Raw genomic sequence first — 20147 nt, forward strand, 5'->3', positions numbered from 1 at the left:
ACTCGTGCCAATGCCAAACGTCGGTTTCAATGGTGCAAGGAGCGCAAATCTTGGGCTGTGGACAATGTGAAACATGTATTGTTCTCTGATGAGTCCACCTTTACTGTTTTCCCCACATCCGGGAGAGTTACGGTGTGGAGAAGCCCCAAAGAAGCGTACCACCCAGACTGTTGCATGCCCAGAGTGAAGCATGGGGGTGGATCAGTGATGGTTTGGGCTGCCATATCATGGCATTCCCTTGGCCCGATACTCGTGCTAGATGGGCGCGTCACTGCCAAGGACTACCGAACCATTCTGGAGGACCATGTGCATCCAATGGCGGTGCCGTGTATCAGGATGACAATGCACCAATACACACAGCAAGACTGGTGAAAGATTGGTTTGATGAACATGAAAGTGAAGTTGAACATCTCCCATGGCCTGCACAGTCACCAGATCTAAATATTATTGAGCCACTTTGGGGTGTTTTGGAGAAGCGAGTCAGGAAACGTTTTCCTCCACCAGCATCACGTAGTGACCTGGCCACTATCCTGCAAGAAGAATGGCTTAAAATCCCTCTGACCACTGTGCAGGACTTGTATATGTCATTTCCAAGACGAATTGACGCTGTATTGGCCGCAAAAGGAGGCCCTACACCATACTAATCAATTATTGTGGTCTAAAACCAGGTGTTTCAGTTATTTTGTCCAACCCCTGTATATATATATATATATATATATATATATATATATATATATATATATATATATATATATATATATATATATATACTGTATATATATTATATATATACTATATAAAGTGAGCGAACATTCGGACATTGGACGGTGTTTTTTTCAGTGTTTCCTTTATATTTTGTAAAAATCTATAATAAAATGGCCCCAAAGAATGTGCAGAAAAAGCGTAGTGCTGAGAAAATGAACAAATCTATTACTGTTTGTTGTTGTACAGTATAATTACTCCTGCCAGTAGCTGTCAGTGTGTATCAGACAGAGGGGACAGTTAGTGAGAGAGAAGAAGGAATTCGTAACCTATTCTTTCTTTTGTGCAATAACACCTACAAAATACAACACTATATATAGTAAATAATAGAGAAATATGAGAGTTATTGTTGTTTCTGGTAGAAATGTATTATGGTGTATGGTACTGCACATGTACTGTACTGAAATGTGATGTGTGTTTATGTACAGTACAGTACTACTGTGTATTGTTGTTTATTATTGTTTATTACAGGAATGTCTGTTCTATTATTTAAGGTTCAAGAGAAAATATACTTGTATTTATAACAAAAAAGACAATTTAAGACATTAGAAAGGTTAGGTAAGGGGGTGGTTTGGCAGGTCTGGCACGGATTTATTCTATTTACATTATTTCTTATGGGAAAAATAGGTTTAACTAATGAACCTTTTGACTTAAGAACAGCCCTTCGGAACCAATTAAATTCATAAGTCTAGGGTCCACTGTATTTTTAAACATTTTCATGCCGTTTTATTCTGTATTTTTAATTGACACAGATATAAAAGTTAACCTGGGTGTGAAATCAAACTGACTTGTAATCTTAGATCTGTGGTAGAGGATTTCACTTCTTAAATATCACAGAAACAGAACCTCCCAATTAGTCTGAACTCACAGTGCAGCTACGGCTGACCGGGTTTTACCCGACAGAAAAGAGATCTGATCCAAAAAGCTGTCACTGGATGGCAATGAGCTGTCTGGAAGGTAACCTGATTTACATCTTGGGATACTGACACTCCTCTAAGAGCTTTGATCCCCGATTGGATGTCGAGTTGCTTCCGAGTTGCCACATCTAGCGGCGAAAATCAGGGCAAAAATCGTACTAAAAGAACGACGTAGGAACGTGGTCCTTATTAACGGTCATAAGTTCTCTCCACAATTAAATTTCACTGGTCGCTGTTTTAATATAGTAAGTCACGTTAAGCTTTGTTTGTACGGCCTGCATCACTATCATCACATCGTGCGCTCTAACTTGACATTGCTGATATTGCAGTTTGGGTAACACTCCTTATATGAATCCTAAAATAGTAGCACATGAGACACATTGGGCACTGCTGCAACTGGGTTATGGGATTTATCTAGACCTACTTTTTTGCTGAGCCGACAAGATTTATGAGCTGCTTGTTTACCCCAGTCTGTTTCTTTTTTGGGTTGCAGCGCTGGTCAGTTTTCGGGGAACGGTACAGAACGGCTTGCTCCTGGAGATCGGCGACACCGTGCAGATCCTGGAGAAATGTGAAGGTAAATGAATGCCTTTGCTAACAGTTTCATTGTTCACTGTGTTGTTTTTTATTATTTTTGTGCACGCTGTACAGCAGTGGTTCTCAACCAAGGGGGCCTAGAGGGGGGGTCCCGTTACTTTTAATTGAGAAGAATAAAAAAAAACAATTACACATGATGGCTATTGGCATAGGAGAGATTACTTTTGTGAAGTCAAATTAATCTATTTTAAACTGCCTATAGCCTACATTGGGGTTTGAGTATGGACACACATGATTTGCCCACCGCAAAAGTGCAGAGGTCAACTGACGGTGAGAAGGTCCTTGGTTCGATCCCCAGGTGGGGCGGTCCAGGTCCTTTCTGTGTGGACTTTGCATGTTCTCCCCATGTCTGCATGGGTTCACTCCAGGAGCTCCGGTTTCCTCCCACAGTCCAGACATGCAGGTGAGGTGAATTGGAGACACTAAATTGTCCATGACCGTGTTTGATATAACCTTGTGTGAACTAATGAACCTTGTGTAATGAGTGACTACTGTTCCTGTCATGAATGTAACCAAAGTGTAAAACATGACGTTAAATTCCTAATAAACAAACAAACAAACAACTGGTGACTACGATTAATTCAGATCCCACTAAAGTAAGGAAGCTCCCACCACACTTCACCAGAATTAAACCCTCTACATCAACCAAAATCAGAAAATACCAAGTTTTACATCATCATCATGGATTCATCAAATTTCTCATGAGCATGAACACAAAAGCTTTTGTCATCTTTGCTAAAAGTGTAAGAATAAGATCATAACTGTGTCAAGGGGGTCTCAGAAATTTTTTCAAAACACCTCCTTTGGTCCAGGAGGAAAAAAAAAGTTGAGAACTGCTGAAGCGGTAAAAAAAAAGTACGCTAGCACACCAGAGTTGGGGTTTCGAATACATCGTATTGAATCTCAGCTCTGCCTTCCGACTGTGCTGGGCGGCTGCATGAACAACGATTGGCTGTTGTTCATGGGGGTAAAAAGTCGGATCATGGGTCCTCATAACTGTTGCAACTGCGGCCCCTGCTGGTTGACTGATGGCGCCTGCACAGGGCTGAGGAATAATGCTGATGGGGTGTGGCCCTCCGTACACAGTGCCTGTCGGTGTATGAACTTGACTCGTGCAGGTGAAAAATGCAGTCCGTACTGATTGTACGTGCCGGAGGGGCGGGGGGGGGTTGGGCAGTTGAGAGGCGTCCTCAGTCAGCGGTGAAGGGTCGAATCGGTATAGAGGACGCAATCAGGGTAATTGGACACGACTAGATTGGGGGGGGATTGGGGGGGAAAGCATACTGTTGATTGGTAAAGAAGTTTGACTTGAGTTCCAAGGACCATGGTGCCGCGCCCACTTATGAAGCAGTGTCACTGTGACCTAAACAGCAGACTTTTATTTATTTATTATTAATATTTTGTTCCTTCCTGAAACAGTGATAATAATTTGGAGCTGGTAGGAATATATTCATCATTCTGTTCATATTTATATATATTTTACTTCATTTAGGTTAGCAAGAAAAATAAAATTCCTTTGAGAACACACACTGTAATAAAATTTCCCAGCAGGTGGTTTTACAGTGTTTATTAATAACAGTATTTATAATACAGACACACAGTATTCTGTTGGAAATGTTGAGCGGTACAGCTCGTCTGTGACCTGAAGTTGCTTTAGGCATTCGTCCTTGTTTCCTGTTTCCATTCTGTGCAGACACAATCCTTCATGCTCAGGGTGCACATGTCTGACTTCCTGTTTCAAGTGCTAGAATACAGCTTTTGGGTTGACCTACCATGAAAAGCTACCTAGCTATCAAACTGTACATAATATTACACATTGTATAGATAGAAATTCATTTTTTACATCTTATTTAGAGTTTTTACTATTTAATATTAATATTTCCTGTAGTGACAGTGTGCACTTAAGCTGGCATGGATCCCACAACTTCATGCAAAATCTGATAATCCATGTTATTCCAGCATTATTTCATAATATTCTGTAATCATTTTGTAATGTTACTGAATGCTTGAATTTCTCTGTAAATGCTTAATGGGGTTTAGGTCAGGTGACCGGGCGAAGGTCCATGACAGTCAGCACTTTTATTATTATGTTTATGCATTTTCTCCCCTTTTTCTCCCTTTCAGCGCGTCCAATTGCCCTATCGCGTCATACTTCCTCTCCACCAATGCCGATCCCTGCTCTGATTGAGGAGAATGAAGCTATCCCACGCCCCCTCCAACACGTGGGCAGCAGCCGTATGCATTTTGTCACCTACACTTTGACGAATGCAATGTGGATCAGCACTGTGCACGGAGAGACACACCCTGATCACTGCACTCTTTCCCCGTCTCTGTACAGGCGCCATCAATCAGCCAGCAGAGATCGTAATTGCATTAGGTATGAGAGAGTCCCAATCTGGCTTTAATATCCCACCCCTATCTGAACAACAGGCCAATCGTTGTTCATGTGGCCGCTCAGCCCAGCCGGCAGGCAGAACTGAGACTCGATACGATGTATTCGAGATCCCTTTAAGTGGTTGTTTCAACTAAGCTTGAGATTTGTACCAAGAAACTAAGGGTGTGTCTGAAAACCTAGTGAACTGCCTTGCTGCCTACTGCCTTCCTAGGCCGCTGCCTAAGTAGAGAGGATTCTAATAAGACATTAGAAGCATCGGATGCTCCCTCGTTATTCGATCAGTTAAATAAGGCACCTTAGTAGGTAGCATTTAAGGTATATAGGAATTCGGACAGCCTTCTGATTGGAAGCGCTTGTAGGATAATGAAAAATGTTGTCTATAAAGAGAGCTTACTAGGTTTTCGGACAGGCCCACTGTGTTGAATAAAAAATGCACAATAGAGGCATTATCACTAGCGGTCTCAGACTTCATCAGACTTGTAATCTGCTTATTGCTTTGAGGTACAATGTGTTCGAGACATATTTTGTGCTGTTTGGAGTGGCTTATTTTTAATAAGATGAAGCAGATGGTTGAGATGAAAGCAAAACAGTGAAATTAAAATCTTTTGTCTCTGCAGGCTGGTACAGAGGCTTCGTGCTCAAGAACCCAAATGCCAAGGTAAGACAGAGGCTTTTACTGAGCCTGTCAGGATCTGCATAGTGGATTTTTAATTTAGAATTATTGACACTGAAGTGCTAGAAAAACTGGTTCACCAGTCTAACACCTGGTAGGTCCCCCATGGGAGCATAGGACTGAATATGAAATATGACGGGGCATGGACCTCACAAGCTTGTGGAAATATTCTGTAGGTAATGAACACCACACCTTGTGCAGAACGGTCTACAGTTCAGTTGTAGTCTGAGGTGTAGGAGTTCTGTGTTCCATGTGTTTGATAACGTTGAGATTTGGTGACTTTGGAGGGAATGGCAGCACCCCAAACTCTGATGAGTGTTCCTCCAATTATAATTTGCCTTCTTTATATGTGTCTGGTGGTTCATGGTCCTGTTGGAAGAGGCCAAACTGAATGAAGTCAGGGCATGAACTGGTATAACTCATCAGAAAGGAGGCACACTTATGGTTCACCGGTCAGAGACATTTGTAGATGTACCATGGAACGCAAGCTCATACCATTATGGAGCCGCAACCCACCAGCTGCTACAGTCTCCTGTTGTACCAGTTTTGGCACCTCATTGTATAGCACCATTTATTAATCCTACTTTCTATCATTTAGGGCGCATACATATGAGAAGCGGCAAAACCGCTGTCGCGCTGCTGTGCTGTTGTTTGCTATGGAGTGTGGCGGTGCCGCTTAGCTTGCTGCTGTGCTACCCTAAGCGGCTTGACCCAGTTTACCGATTACCTTTTCAAAGCGCCTCAAATGAGACAAACTGTTTTATATTACACGGAAAAAGCGACTCAGGCAGTACGAACAGCGCTTGACATAAACAATAAAGCTTAATGTGACTTATTGTGTGTGTTCGAAAACCTAGTGAGTTGCCTTGCTGTCTTACTGCCTATATAGGCAGCTGCCTAAGTAGAGACAATTCTAATAAGTCATTGACTTATAAGGCAGGTTATTCGAACGCACTACTCAGACAGCGATTCCATCAGTTTTTGCTTACTAAGCTAACACAGTTAGCATCATGCCATTCAAACCAACGGGATGGGGTGGCACAAAGCGCTAGAATGTCAACATCTCCCTTTGTGTACCGAAAATGGTTAAATTCGCTGACAAGCTTGAATTTGCAAATAAATACAATCAATAAATAAAAATCAATAACAATTTATTTACATTTGAAAATAACTCCGTTCGTTTCTCCACACCGTCCGCCATGTTTTTTATTTTTCTGTGAGAAAAGTTGTGCTGCACTGAATGCTGGGATTTCCTTCATCGCTAAGGCAGCATCAGATGCTCACTCGTTCTTGAGTCAAAATAACGTTAAAATTTTAAGATACCTTACTAGTGAGCATATTAATGTATCTAGGATTTCAAACAGCCTTTCTCTCGGGAGCGAGCGAAGGATGACGTAAAATGCTGTCTATGTAGAGAGCTCACTAGGTTTTCGAACGCACCCATTGTATTAAAACAACGACCAAAAAATTCCGTTAGTGGAGAGAACTTATGACTAGTAATAGTTAAGAGAGGTTTAGTGATTCTATGTAGTTTTTTTTAGTACATAAAACCACATTAAGCTTTTTTTTTAACGATAAGCATTTCAGACTCTCTAAGAAAAGCTGATTCTTACCGTTTCTCAGGTCCCCGAGCTGTAATACAAGTTTAAAAGTGAAACAGTGAGGAAAATCCGGTTGAACACAGATACATGTGGATGCTTTCCAAGTGGATTTGACGGTTATTCCACACAAATGTATATTCGTCTCATATTCGCACTTTGATGTTTTATTGTATCGCTCAAGCCAAGCAAAACACTTCTCATGTGAATGTGCCCTTACTGTGATGTACGAGGGTTCTTCAAAAAGTTTCCTGACTTTTTTTTACTCTATTTATTAAGAATTTCAAAAACAAATAACGTCACTTTTCTAGTCACCTTTCGGTGCATTTTTCCCTTAGTCATACCAACTTTTTTTTATATATTTTGTTTATGCATTTTCTCCCGTTTTTAGTGCGTCCAATTGCCCGATTGTATCATGCTTCCTCTCCACCAATGCCGATCCCCGCTCTGATTGAGGAGAACTAAGCTAACCCACGCCCCCTCAGACACGTGGGCAGCATGCCGTATGCATTTTATCACCTGCGCTTTGACGAGTGCAGTGCAGCTCAGCGTTGTGTACGGAGAGGACACACCCTGACAGCACTCTTTTCCCGTCTCTGTGCAGGCGCCATCAATCAGCCAGCGGAGGTCGTAATCGCACCAGTCATGGGAGAGAGACCCCATCCGGCTTAGTCCCGCCCAAATCTAAACAACAGGCCAATCGTTGTTCTATTGGCCGCTCATCCTTAGCCGGTAGGCAGAGCTGAGATTCGATACGATGTATTCGAGATCCCAGCTCTGGTTCCAGCGTGTGTTTTTACCGCTGCGCCACCTGAGCGGCGTCATACCAACTTTTTAATGCCATCAGCAAAAAACGTTTTTGGTTGAGCTTGTAGCCTCTGATGCACCACTGCTTTCACATCATCATCACATGAAAATCTTCTTCCCCTTGAAGCCTCTTGAAAGGTTCAAAAAGGTGGAAATCAGATGGCGCTAAATCCGGACTATAAGCTCTCTCAGTCTCTCAGTCTCTCAGACACGACTGATTACTGCTCCTCCCACCCTCACTGTTTCCAACCAAAATATAAAAGTGTGGAAACTTTTTGAAGATCCCTGGTATAAAGAGTTAAAGTTACAGTATGTGATGTATTCATTCAGGCTAGAAACAATGTCTCAGTGATGTCAGTGATCTTATCATTAGTGATCCTTAAAAGGCTTTATCTTTCTATCTGTTTTGCAGGGGATTTTCCCATCCAGCTACATTCATTTGAAAAATGCTCAAATAAAGAACATTGGGTGAGTACATTGCTCGCCCCCACTTCTGGAGGAAGCTCTGGTTAGAGCCACCATAGCTCACACCCTTTAAACAAACCCTAAACATGATAAATAATACAGACCGCATGTCGTTTACCAGCTTCTCTATATGCCAGTTCTTCCTGTTTCTATTTTGTGAATCGGGATCTTTAGAGAATGGATTCAGTTTCATTGTTAATGCCCAAAAAGGTTTCGTTTTAACAGCCAGACTATTTGCCAAAAGTATGTGGACACTTTACCATGAACGTAATATAAATCTGGCCCAAATTTTGAGACCATAACAGCCACTCCTCTGGCAGGCTCTTTCCTGTTGCAGCATCACTGTTTCCCTGCGTACAAACCTGAATGCATATAATTTATAAAATTGATTTTAGCCACACTAGCCCACTGCTGGTAGTATCCAGGGTTGGAATTCCCAGTTGTGCCATTGGCTGGTGGAGCGTCTACATACAGACATGTTAAGCTATGTCTGAGATAAGGTAGAGGTTGAGGCAGAGGCCTCTTGATGAATTGGTGTCCTGTATGGGGTGTAATTCTGGGGAAACCAAACATTTACACTTTCCAGCATTTAGCAGACACTTTTGTACAAAGTGATATACAGTACTGTGACAGTATATTATCTAAGCAACTGAAGGTTAAGTTCCTTTCTCAAGGTCCCTACAGTGGCAACCTGTCAGTGGTGGGGCTTGAACCAGCGACCTTTCGACTACTAGTCCAGTACCCTAACCACTAGGCTACAACTGCCCTTGCAGCTCTGATCAAGATATAACAGTGGTAAAAACTTGAAAACAAATAGAAAAAAGTGAAATAAATTTTTTCCAAACTCATTAGTGATAAAAGCAACAAAGCAAGTCATTTGACCAGGGGTGTCCAAAGTTCTGCATGAGACAAAAGTTTTTCTATGCTTTGTTAGCAATACCTAAGCCAGATAAAATAAGCTAACTGACTTAAAGTATGTGAACACCACTTCTAAGTATTTTATGTTTATGTTAAAAAACATGTCTTTCAGCCACAGCCAGAGGTGGAAAGTAATGAATTACATTTACTCGCGTTACTGTAATTGAGTAGTTTTTTTGTGTACTTGTACTTTTTAAAGTAGATTTTACAACCAGTAATTTTACTTTTACTTAAGTATGTTTTGTATTAAGAATTGTAATTCGCTACATTTTAAATAACATCCGTTACTGAGTAAAAAAAACGCCAAAAAAAAAACGCACATGGGTAAATTCTGCGATGGGGAGTCGGATCTTTTGGCTCGGTTCCTTTTAAAGACCCGTTCAAAAAAAATGGCTCTTAATTCTTTTGTTCAGGCAGCGAGAGGCGCTACTGTAACTATAATACAGCCCCGATATTAATATCAATAATGAACAATCATCTAATTCAAACAACACTGAAATGAGAAAAAAAGATTGTTGTCAAAAGTATACAAATTGATAACAAGTATATTTTAATAAAAAAAATAGTTTAAAATAATTGCAATAAATCATGTGTTGTATAACTTGTAGCCAAACTGGGCTTACATTTCATTTCATTACATTCCTCTCGGTAATACGTGATAGAGAAAAAACTACAGGGAAAAGACATACTGTGGTTGCGTTGCATTTAGTTTCAGAAAAATCTCTCTCTCTCTCTCTCTCTCTCTCTCTCTCTCTCTCTCTCTCTCTCTCTCTAAATATATATATATATATATATATATATATACACACACAGTATATAACGACTCCCAAAGTCACGACTAGGTTCCTTTCGTTCATTTTAAAGGGCCGTTCAACAGAATCGGATCGTTCGTGAACGACCCATCAATAGTGGTTATACAGTTTGAAAAAGTTTCAAATGTTGTATCAACATGTTTGTTCCATTATATTTGAAATAAAAACAACTATTGTGTCACCCTCTCCTGTTAAAAAAAGTAACTAAGTAACGTTTACTCTGAGTACATTTTAAATGAGTTACTTTTTACTTGAATTTGATTGATTTTTAGACTAGTAACTTTACTCGTACTTAAGTAAAAATTCATTAAAGTAATAGTACTTTTACTTGAGTACAATATTTTAGTACTCTTTCCACCTCTGGCCACAGCCATTGCTATCAGGTGTATAAAATAAATCCTTCCAACTTTGTGATAAACAATTTGGGAAAGACATGATTTACAAGCACAAATGTACCTGTTGGTACAAAGCTCATTTTGTAAATTTATGGATTGACAGCTTTAATACTGAGAAACTCTTGTGGCCTGCACAGAGTCCTGCCTTCAACACCACTGATGTTGATTATGAGCATTTTGTTTAACATCAGCGACTGACCTCACAAATTATCTTATAACTTAATGGTCATGCGACACGGTGGCTCGGTGGGTAGCACTGTCGCCTCACAGCATGAAGGTCCTGGGTTTGATTCGCAGGTGGAGCGGTCCGGGTCCTTTCTGTGTGGAGTTTCTCCCTGTGTCTGCGTGGGTTTACTCCCGGAGCTCCGGTTTCCTCCCGCGGTCCAAAGACGTGAATTGGAGATACTAAATTGTCCGAGACTGTGTTTGATATTAAAGACTTGAATTTACGAACCATGTGCAATGAGTAACTACTGTTCCTGTCATGAATGTAATCAAAGTGTGTAAAACATGATGTTAAAATCCTAATAAATAACTTAATGGTCACAAATTCCAAAATCTTGTGGAAACTGCCCCAAAAGACTGGACGATGTAATAGCTGTAAAAGGATCGGGGGTGGGGTTAGTGCAAGTTCACATTAATATTAAAATTAATGGATTTGGGGGAGGGGGGGGGGGGGGGGGGTTGGCAGCAAGGTGGCTCAGTGGGTAGCATTGTTGCCTCATAGCAACAAGGTCCTGGTGGAGCGGTTCAGGCCCTTTCTGTGTGGAGTTTGCGGAGTCTAAAATTGGAGATGCAAAATTATCCATGACTGTGTTTGACATGGTGAACTGATGAATCTTGTGTAACCAGTAACTACCTGTCCTATCATGAATGTAACCAAAGTGTGTAAACCATGATGTTAAAATCCTAATAAGTAAAATTAATGGTTTTGAAATAGAATGTCCACCAAGCATCCAGCAAACAGTTTTTTTTTGATGCGGTTGATGATCTGACCCACAGGCAGTTTGAGACGGTGGTACCGACGGAGGACACGGTCATCACAGAGATGACGTCCACATTACGGGAATGGGGCACCTTGTGGAAGCAGCTCTATGTGGTAAATATTTTCACACCAGCCCACAGAGACAGATAAGTCTTATCTCCTTCAAAACACTTGTCAGCGAAAGTGAGATTTATAACACATCCTTCAACACATATTGTGTTTATAGTGAAATGATAAAGCTGGAGCTCTCTGTGTGAGAAATGATTCTACACCTCTTTATCATTTACTTGAACATGCCGTGCCGTACCGTTCCTGACTCTCTCTGTATCGTTTTGCCCTGCAGAAGAACGAAGGCGATCTGTTTCACAGGTTGTGGCACGTGATGAATGAGATCTTGGATCTGCGGCGGCAGGTTCTAGTGGGTCATCTCACCCACGACCGTATGAGAGACGTCAAACAGCACATCACTGCACGGTTAGACTGGGGAAACGAGTAAGTAACACACAGTTTAACTGTTTTGCTAGCACTCTGTCTGTGGTGGTGCGCTAGTGTTAGATGGTTCCCATGACTCTTTATCATAGAAGTTTTTTTTTCCTGTCATCATTTGCTTTTATAGAGACAAGAACAAATTAAAAACACTTCCTTTTTGGTCACATGGGGCCATCAGTCAGTGGCAGCATATATAGTGCAGTGAGTCACTAGACATCAGGGGTGGAAAGAATACTAAAATATTGTACTCAAGTAAAAGTACTATTACTTGATAATTTTTTACTTAAGTACGAGTAAAATTACTAGTCTAAAAATCTACTCAAGTAAAAAGTAACTCATTTAAAATGTGCTCAGAGTAAACGTTACTTCGATACTTTTTTAACAGAAGGAGAGACGTCATTTTCCAACAGAAGTTGATAGATGAATGATACAGCAGACTACACACAGCTCAATAGTCATGCAGCATATTAGCAGTTCATGTGTGGATTTAGCCACTCTACACACCTAACAGACTACAACTGCTCTTATCAATTCAAAACAGCATTATTTCTGTTTATCCTCAATAAATCTCTGTATTTTATAGCTTGTCGGACTTGACGCTAACTAACTTGGTTCAGGTCAATAGGGCCAACTAGGGTTGCCAGCTTTCAGAACTGGAAATAAAGTAACACCCTGGGCTGGCGGGTTGGTGGAAGGCGTAGGGTGGGGGGTGGTGGGATGTTGTATGTTTACCTGAGCGGGAGCAGGGGTGATTGGTGATTTGTTCACTAAACTGTCATTTATACAACAACCAATGATTGAAGAGATTGAAATTCCGCCCAGAATGTGAATTCTGAAGCTCTGATTGGTTTATACATCTGAATCTCTTCACCAAATGAACCGATTCAAGGAGTTGTTTATGCACAACATCATAATGAAACAGAAGCTGCGTCCGGAATCGCATACTTAGAGAGTACGTACTAGATTGGAGGAAGTATGCACTACTCGGCCGGTAAAAAAGTACATACTGTCAGTACAGAAGTATGCAGTATGCACACAACACCGCTACGTACTACGTCCGCCATCTTTCCAACGTCAAGTGATGACGTGGGGACGTGATGACGTAATATCACCATAGTTACAGACTCATTACAAACACCACTCGCCAAAACTTTGGATATTTATCGTCTTTTTGTTATTTATTCGTCTTTAAAATGTTTTCTTTTATTTATCTTACTTACACTTGTGAACAGAGGACTCCGTTTTCCGCTATCTTTCTTGTTTCTTATTCCGCTTCGAACGCCTACGCAGCTCCAGTTGCATTATGGGATACATTAGCGGACCGCAAGTGTGCATCGCTTGCATACTCAAACATGGCTGCCCAATAAGTAGGTCATCCGGGTACTTCTCGCGTACCTCTTTGTGTATACTACGTATTCGGACATACTAACCGCTCTCGCGTCCTCATTTCGCGTACTATTGAGTATGGAAGTATGCGATTCCGGACGCAGCTAGAGTGAGTCGTTTCTGACTCGTTAACTCAGTGATTCAGTTCGCAAGCCCTACTCTAAAGAACAATTTCGTAAATGCTCAGCAGGCCGGATCAAACAGCCTAACGGGCAGGTTTGATGTCCAGGTTTTTATTGTTTTCTTTTTTTTTTTACTCAGTAACGGATGTTATTTAAATTGTAGCGAATTACAATTCTTAATACAAAACATACTTAAGTAAAAGTAAAATTACTGGTTGTAAAATCTACTTTAAAAAGTGCAAGTACACAAAAAACTACTCAATTACAGTAATGTACGTAATTCGTAATTCCACCTCTGCTAGACATTTACTACTTGGATCATTGGCTCAAATTGTCTACAGCAGTAAAACATGTCTATGAAGCAACACTTCTGGGCTACACACAGCAAACCCCACTTAAGTAAATATAATCTGTAAAAATACTCTGTAAAAACTGCTGATGTTTCACTAGTCTGTCATCTCCAGCATCCTCTTCTATGCTGTGGTTTGTTCAGAACAAAGAAGAGTGATGCTACATGGCTTGACAGGCTGGTGAGAAAAGCTGGCTCTGTTGTTGGCACAGAACTAGACACTTTTGTGCAGGTGGCTGAGGAAAGGACACTTAAAAAGCTTTTATCCATCACAATCACCAGACAGAGGAGTGTGTTTACTGACAGATTGATGTCTCTGTATTATACACCGACCAGGCATAATAGTATGACCATTGACGGGTGAAGTGAATAACGCAGATTATCTCTTAATCACAGCACCTGTTAGTGGGTGGGATATATTATGCAGCAAGTGAACATTTTATCCTCAAAGTTGATGTGTTAGAAGCAGGAAAAATGGGTGAGCGTAAGGATTTGAGCGAGTTTGACAAGGGCCAAATTGTGATGGCTAGACGACTGGGTTCCCTGTCTGCAGTGGTCAGTATCTATCAAAAGTGGTCCAAGGAAGGAAAAGTGGTAAACTGGCAACAGGGTGATGGTCGGCCAAGGCTCATTGATGCACGTAGGGAGCAAAGGCTGGTGCATGTGGTCCGATCTAACAGACGAGCTACTGTAGCTCAAACTGCTGAATATCTATCTATCTATCTATCTATCTATCTATCTATCTATCTATCTATCTATCTATCTATCATCCATCCATCCATCCATCCATCCATCCATCCATCCATCCATCCATCCATCTATCATTATCTATCTATCTATCTATCTATCTATCTATCTATCTATCTATCTATCTATCTATCTATCTATCTATCTATCTATCTATCTATCTATTTATTTGTCCACCCGTCTGTCCGTCTGTCTGTCTGTCTCTGTCTGTCTGTCTTTCTCTGTCTGTCTGTCTGTCTATCGATCGATCTATCCATCCATCCGTCCATCCATCCGTCCATCCATCTCTATCTATAGGTTAACACTAACCATACCACAGGTTCTTATAATACCTTCCTGAATGTGACAATGCTGCTTTTATGTCCAGCTTGCTTGATTAATTATGTTCAGCCACTCTGTCTGTTGCCAAAATATGTAACAACCTATAACACGGGCTTGAGTCGAAGGTACATGTTTGTTTAGTGTCTGTGTGTTTACTGGGCAGTGGAAAGATAGTGATGATGATGTTCCCACAACATTATTATCATCATCATCAGTTTTATTTATACAGCACCTTTCCCATGCTCAAGGACGCTTTACGACCAAAGAACATGAACATAATGAACAAACACTCAACGAAGGACAATACAGGTATAACACTCGAGTATAATCAAAAACCTAAAATCTTATTTAAATAAAAGAACAGATATTTTAATAAAAAAAGAGAGGAGGCATCACAGATAGACTTCTCGATTTAGGAGCTGCTCTAACCCTCAGTTGTTACCAATTCACCTTCTTATTGTGGAATGTTTCGAAACAAAACTTAAATTTCCAGTAAATCGTTTAATTTGTTTTTGCCACTTGCTGGTAAACTGGTCATGATACCATCACCAGTGGATAGTTCCAAGTTCTCCAACTGTCAAAAAACAGGTGTCAGTAATTCCACATATTTTTTTACTCCTGTACTGCCCCTGTCCTTATTATTTGAAGTTTTTGTAAGCATCAAATTAGGAATTAGTGTGTATTTATAAATAAAGGTTAAAACAATAAGCTGATCTGTTTTTATTTGTTTGCTGTTTTTAATTAAATCTATGTGAAATATCTGTATGGTTACCAGGAGTCGAAATAAACATGGAGGCACTTAATTAAACTAATTTTCCTCCCAATGTTGTCATATCCAGTTACTCGATTGCATTACGTTTCCTCTCAAGTGATGCTGATCTCCACTTCTAACTAACACATGCCCCCGACACGTGTGCAGTAGCCGACTGGATCTTTTCACCTGCACGAAGCGAGATCATATGCGGATCAGCTTTGTGTACGGAGAGCCACACCCTGATCAATGCATTATTCCTCGACTCTGTGCAGGTGCCATAAATCACCCAGCACAGGGCATATTTGCATCAGTTATGAGGTCCCTATCCGGCTCCCCACCTTGTTTGAACAACAGCCAATCGGTGTCTATGTAGCCACCCAGCCGGATGGCAGAGCTGAGTTTCGAACTGACGAGTTTTGAACCAATTTTAAATACATTTTTAATATTATAATTTTTTTATTTGTATTTATTTTGCTAATTTGTGAATCAAATAAACAATTAATGTTAGTGTGTTGTTTTTTTTTTTTGAAAATCTTAATATGTCTCAGATGCACACTAATTAGTATGTGTGTGTTTGTTGTTGCAGGCAGCTGGGTTTGGACCTGGTGCCCAGGAAAGAGTTCAGCATGGTGGACCCCGACGACATTAGCGTTACTGAGTTGTACAGACTGGTATGTACCCTTTCTAAAAACCTTAATGCTACGGCAACTGCATCCTTCACTACTTTACTGAACACATGTAACCTCTTAAACACGTTGTGATAAACGTGGCAGGCTGATGAAATTAAGGACTAATGTATCTCTGTTACAGAGAGCAAAAGAACACGGGATAATTACAGTACATTAGCAACAAAGTGAGAACGTATAATAAAGACAATTAGTGCCCTCATGGATGCAGGAAGCAGTGAGCAGAATGAGGAGGAGTGTTGAAAGCGGGGGGTTTTAAAGGTTGTGTAATTAAATTTTAGGGAGGGAACTGGTAGGTTGGAGTTCCTGCGCTGAATCTGACCTGAAGTCTCTTTCAGCACCACAGTAATGAAATCTACTGCTACTGCTGATTCAGTTACAGACCACTGAGTATGAACTGTCATCATCATCATGTACCACAGTCAAATGGTCAAATAAGTCAAGTATGGTCAAATAAGAGGTTCATCTTTTTTAGACCTGTGCCTTCTCTGGTTTAGTTAGGACTCTGTTATTAGTCATAAACACTGATCAGCCATAACATTAAAACCACCTCCTTGTTTCTACACTCCCTGTCCATTTTATCAGCTCCACTTACACTGTACCCACACAATTTTTGACTAGACACTGACGATTTGGGCTGCACGGTGGCTCAGTGGGTAGCACTGTTGCCTCACAGGAAGAAGTCTTGGGTTAGATCCCCAGGTGGGGCGGTCCGGGCCCTTTCTGTGTAGATTTCCTCCGGGAGCTCTGGTTTCCTCCCACAGTCCGAAAACATGGAAATTAGGTGAAATGGAGATACAAAATTGTCCATGACTGTGTTTGACATTAAACTTGTAAAACCGATGAATCTTGTGTAACGAGTAACTTCCGTTTCTGTCATGAATGTAACCAAAGGAGTGTGAATCATGACGTTAAAATCCTAATAAATAAATAAATAAACACTGACGACTCTGGATAGCTAAATGAGTGAGTGTGTCTAGAGTCAATACCATTATTGAATTGTGTGGATGTTTTATTGGATTTTTGAAAGTAGTGTTGTGTGTATAATGTAATTTTTCTATAGTTTTGAACAGGAGTGTGTACAGTACAGTGTGTGTGAGCGTGCTCTCAGATATTGCGGTTTTTACTCACCAGTTTCCGACAGCAGAAAGGCATGCTAAGTGAAACAAATTAAATTTAGCTGACAGTAAAGGAACCAAGCAGAAACACAATGTTTCAGGAATTAAATATAATATGCATTAAAAAATAACAGATAAAACAATGGCTTTTGCCAGTTATAGAGAAATGGAATTTTAACACTTCACTACATTGCTAGATCTGTACCTGTGGTTGGGAGTTCAGTGGCTAGACCGTGTTTTTAACCTTCTACAAACTAAACTACTAGACCTTGATTGTTTTTTTCACACTCAGATGGAACATCGGCATCGTAAAAAAGAGACGCCGGTCCCTGCCAGTACTCATCACCTGTTTGTGCACATGAAGAGTCTCATGAGTTCCAACCTGGGTGAAGAGCTGGATGTCTTCTTCTTCATCTACGACAGCAGAGAGAGTCGTCCACTCAGGTAACCGTTGATCTGGCTAAACATGACCCACAATAGCTACATTTACATTTGTCTTGATTACTTGTTAATCCTGCTAATGCTTTTGCTTATTTGGAATGTTTTCGTTTGGATAAACTGTAAACTGGTTAAAGCCACTACACATAATATTTCTATTCAATAAAATGATGTAGCTCTCCTGGATAACTAGAAAAGTAAACACCCTGGAAACCTAATCATTTTTACGTGTTAAATGCGATTTGCTGTAAAAGTCAAAATTTGAGGTTTGTCTTAAGCGATTTAACATTGTTCATTCACATAGTTTATGGAATATGAAGCGCAATATGCAATGTGCGGTGGTCCTAGCAATCAGACGGTAATTACGTTAGTGTAACAGACTTTTCTGTGGTGTGTAGAGAGCTGACTATGGCTGCGTCCAAAATCACATACTTCCATACTAAACAGTATGCAAAAGCAGTATGCGAGAGCGGGTAGTGTGTCGAACACGTAGTACGTAAAAAGTACCCGGATGACCTACTGCGATAGTTTGTCTACAGTTTATTTCTTCTTGTTCTTGAAAATGTTCAAGATGTGGCAGTCTAAAGCAGGTAATTTTGGGTAACTTAGTTTGGAAAACTCCCAACCGATTCTGTAGACACAGTGTGTTTATTTCCGGTTGAACTGATAAAAAATGTTGATTTCGGAAAATTTAAATTGTTTGTTATTTGATTTTTGATCTTAAAACCCGTTTTCCCGTTTTTCAATATTGGTTTTCGAAACGAAAAACGATCCGTTTTCTTGTTTTTCAACTTTATGATTTGAAGTGAAAAATGAATGACCAAAGGTACACGGACCCTGATGTCAGACTGCTGGAGTTTCTTTAAACCAAGATTATTGTTTTTCCTGTTACTGGTAATGTAGTTTCAGACAGTGTGAAAGCATCAACTGATGTTCCAGTTTATTCTAAAGCTGTTCAGTGGGGCTGAGGTCAGGGCTCTATGCAGGCCACTGGAGTTTCTTTAAACCAAGTTTTTCATCATGTCTTTATAGACAATAAATATTGTAAATATACAGTATAATGCTTTTTTGTCTGTGCCATGATTTATAGATTTATAGATTTAAAGATTCATGTGTGATATTAAAACCACAGACATTATTCACACCTTGTTTTTTCACACCTATTAGAGTTGTCTGAGTTACTGAATCATTTCTGTTAGCAGTAGTGTGCGTGTGTGTGTGTGTGCGTGCGTCCACGCTCTTTGCTTAACTCTACTGATAATTACCGACTCCCCGGCTCTGTTTTCCCTCACTGCCTGTATTTGTGTTTGATCTGTCCCTGCTGTTATCTTCAAGCAGAATCTACTGAGGCTCGTTTCCAGCGTGGCTTGCGTGGCGGCTCTGGCTGGCTGGTTTCCAGCTAATTATTGTCTCTGCTATAGTGATGGGTCTGTGTTTTGGTCCCAGATGGTTTTACTGCTCCCAGTTTTGCTCACCACTGCCAGCCTTGCTCATGTTCAAACCCGACTGGTGCTGGGGATTAAATCACAGAACCATCCAGCTCGTTTTCCCGTGGTTTTATTCGTGAGCAACACGTGCACCTCTGATCTCCTGAGTTTCCTCTCAGTCCATGACTGTCAGTGGCAGTCTGTCAATGGCAATTTTTATTCATGCTTTAGCTGATCCTTCTCTTTGGAAATGGGAATTAAGGGGCTGTAGATATGCTCATATCTCACCGGGCTTTCTTATGCAGCTGAAGTGTTTGCACTCAGAATAATGTCAAACAAGGAGGAAGTAATTTATTTTCTGTCCGCCAACTAAAATTCTGGATTCACTGTCCTGGTATATTGGTTTTCTTTCCACAAAGTACCAAAAACTTATAAATATAATAAATGAATAATTTAATAATAATAATTATCAATGTAATAAAACTTTTGTTTTATTTTAAAAATAAAAAAATACCATAGACCATAGACCTGTGCTTAATTCACTGGTCATCAATACCAAATAGAGATTTTACTGCACAATAAAATAATAATTATAATAATTATAATAATAATAATAATAAAAAAAAAAACTTTAGTTTTATTTTAAAAATCTAAAAAATCAAATAAAACTTTTTTGTTTTATTTAAAATAAAACTTGGTTTTCTTTCCTTAAAGTACCAAAGACCTGTGCTTATTCCACTGTCCATTAATACCAAATAAAGATTTTACTGCACATTAGAAAATAATAATAAATAAGATAAAACTTTATTGTTTTATTAAAAAAATTCAAATAAAACTTGGTTTTCTTTTTACAAAGTACCAAAGACCTGTGCTTAATCCACTAAAAATCAAGACCATATAGAGATAAAAAAAATATAAAATAAATAAATAAATAAAATAAAATAAAACTTTGTTTTCTTTCCACAAAGTACCAAAGACCTGTGCTT

The 20147-nt window shown here is 40.0% G+C and overlaps 1 protein-coding gene across 1 annotated transcript in view; it reads left to right on the forward strand.

Moving 5' to 3' along the window:
* Positions 1-20147, forward strand: part of dock4b (dedicator of cytokinesis 4b) — a 222192-nt gene that overhangs the window by 64493 nt on the left and 137552 nt on the right. Inside the window, exons 2-8 of the mRNA XM_062996182.1 lie at positions 2173-2256; positions 5289-5329; positions 8162-8217; positions 11342-11438; positions 11668-11816; positions 16079-16163; positions 17589-17740. Of these exons, the coding sequence (XP_062852252.1) occupies positions 2173-2256; positions 5289-5329; positions 8162-8217; positions 11342-11438; positions 11668-11816; positions 16079-16163; positions 17589-17740 (664 nt within the window). The remainder of the gene's footprint in view (positions 1-2172; positions 2257-5288; positions 5330-8161; positions 8218-11341; positions 11439-11667; positions 11817-16078; positions 16164-17588; positions 17741-20147) is intronic.

Source organism: Trichomycterus rosablanca, chromosome 1 (genome assembly GCF_030014385.1).
Source record: "Trichomycterus rosablanca isolate fTriRos1 chromosome 1, fTriRos1.hap1, whole genome shotgun sequence".
Taxonomy (NCBI): Eukaryota; Metazoa; Chordata; class Actinopteri; order Siluriformes; family Trichomycteridae; genus Trichomycterus; species Trichomycterus rosablanca.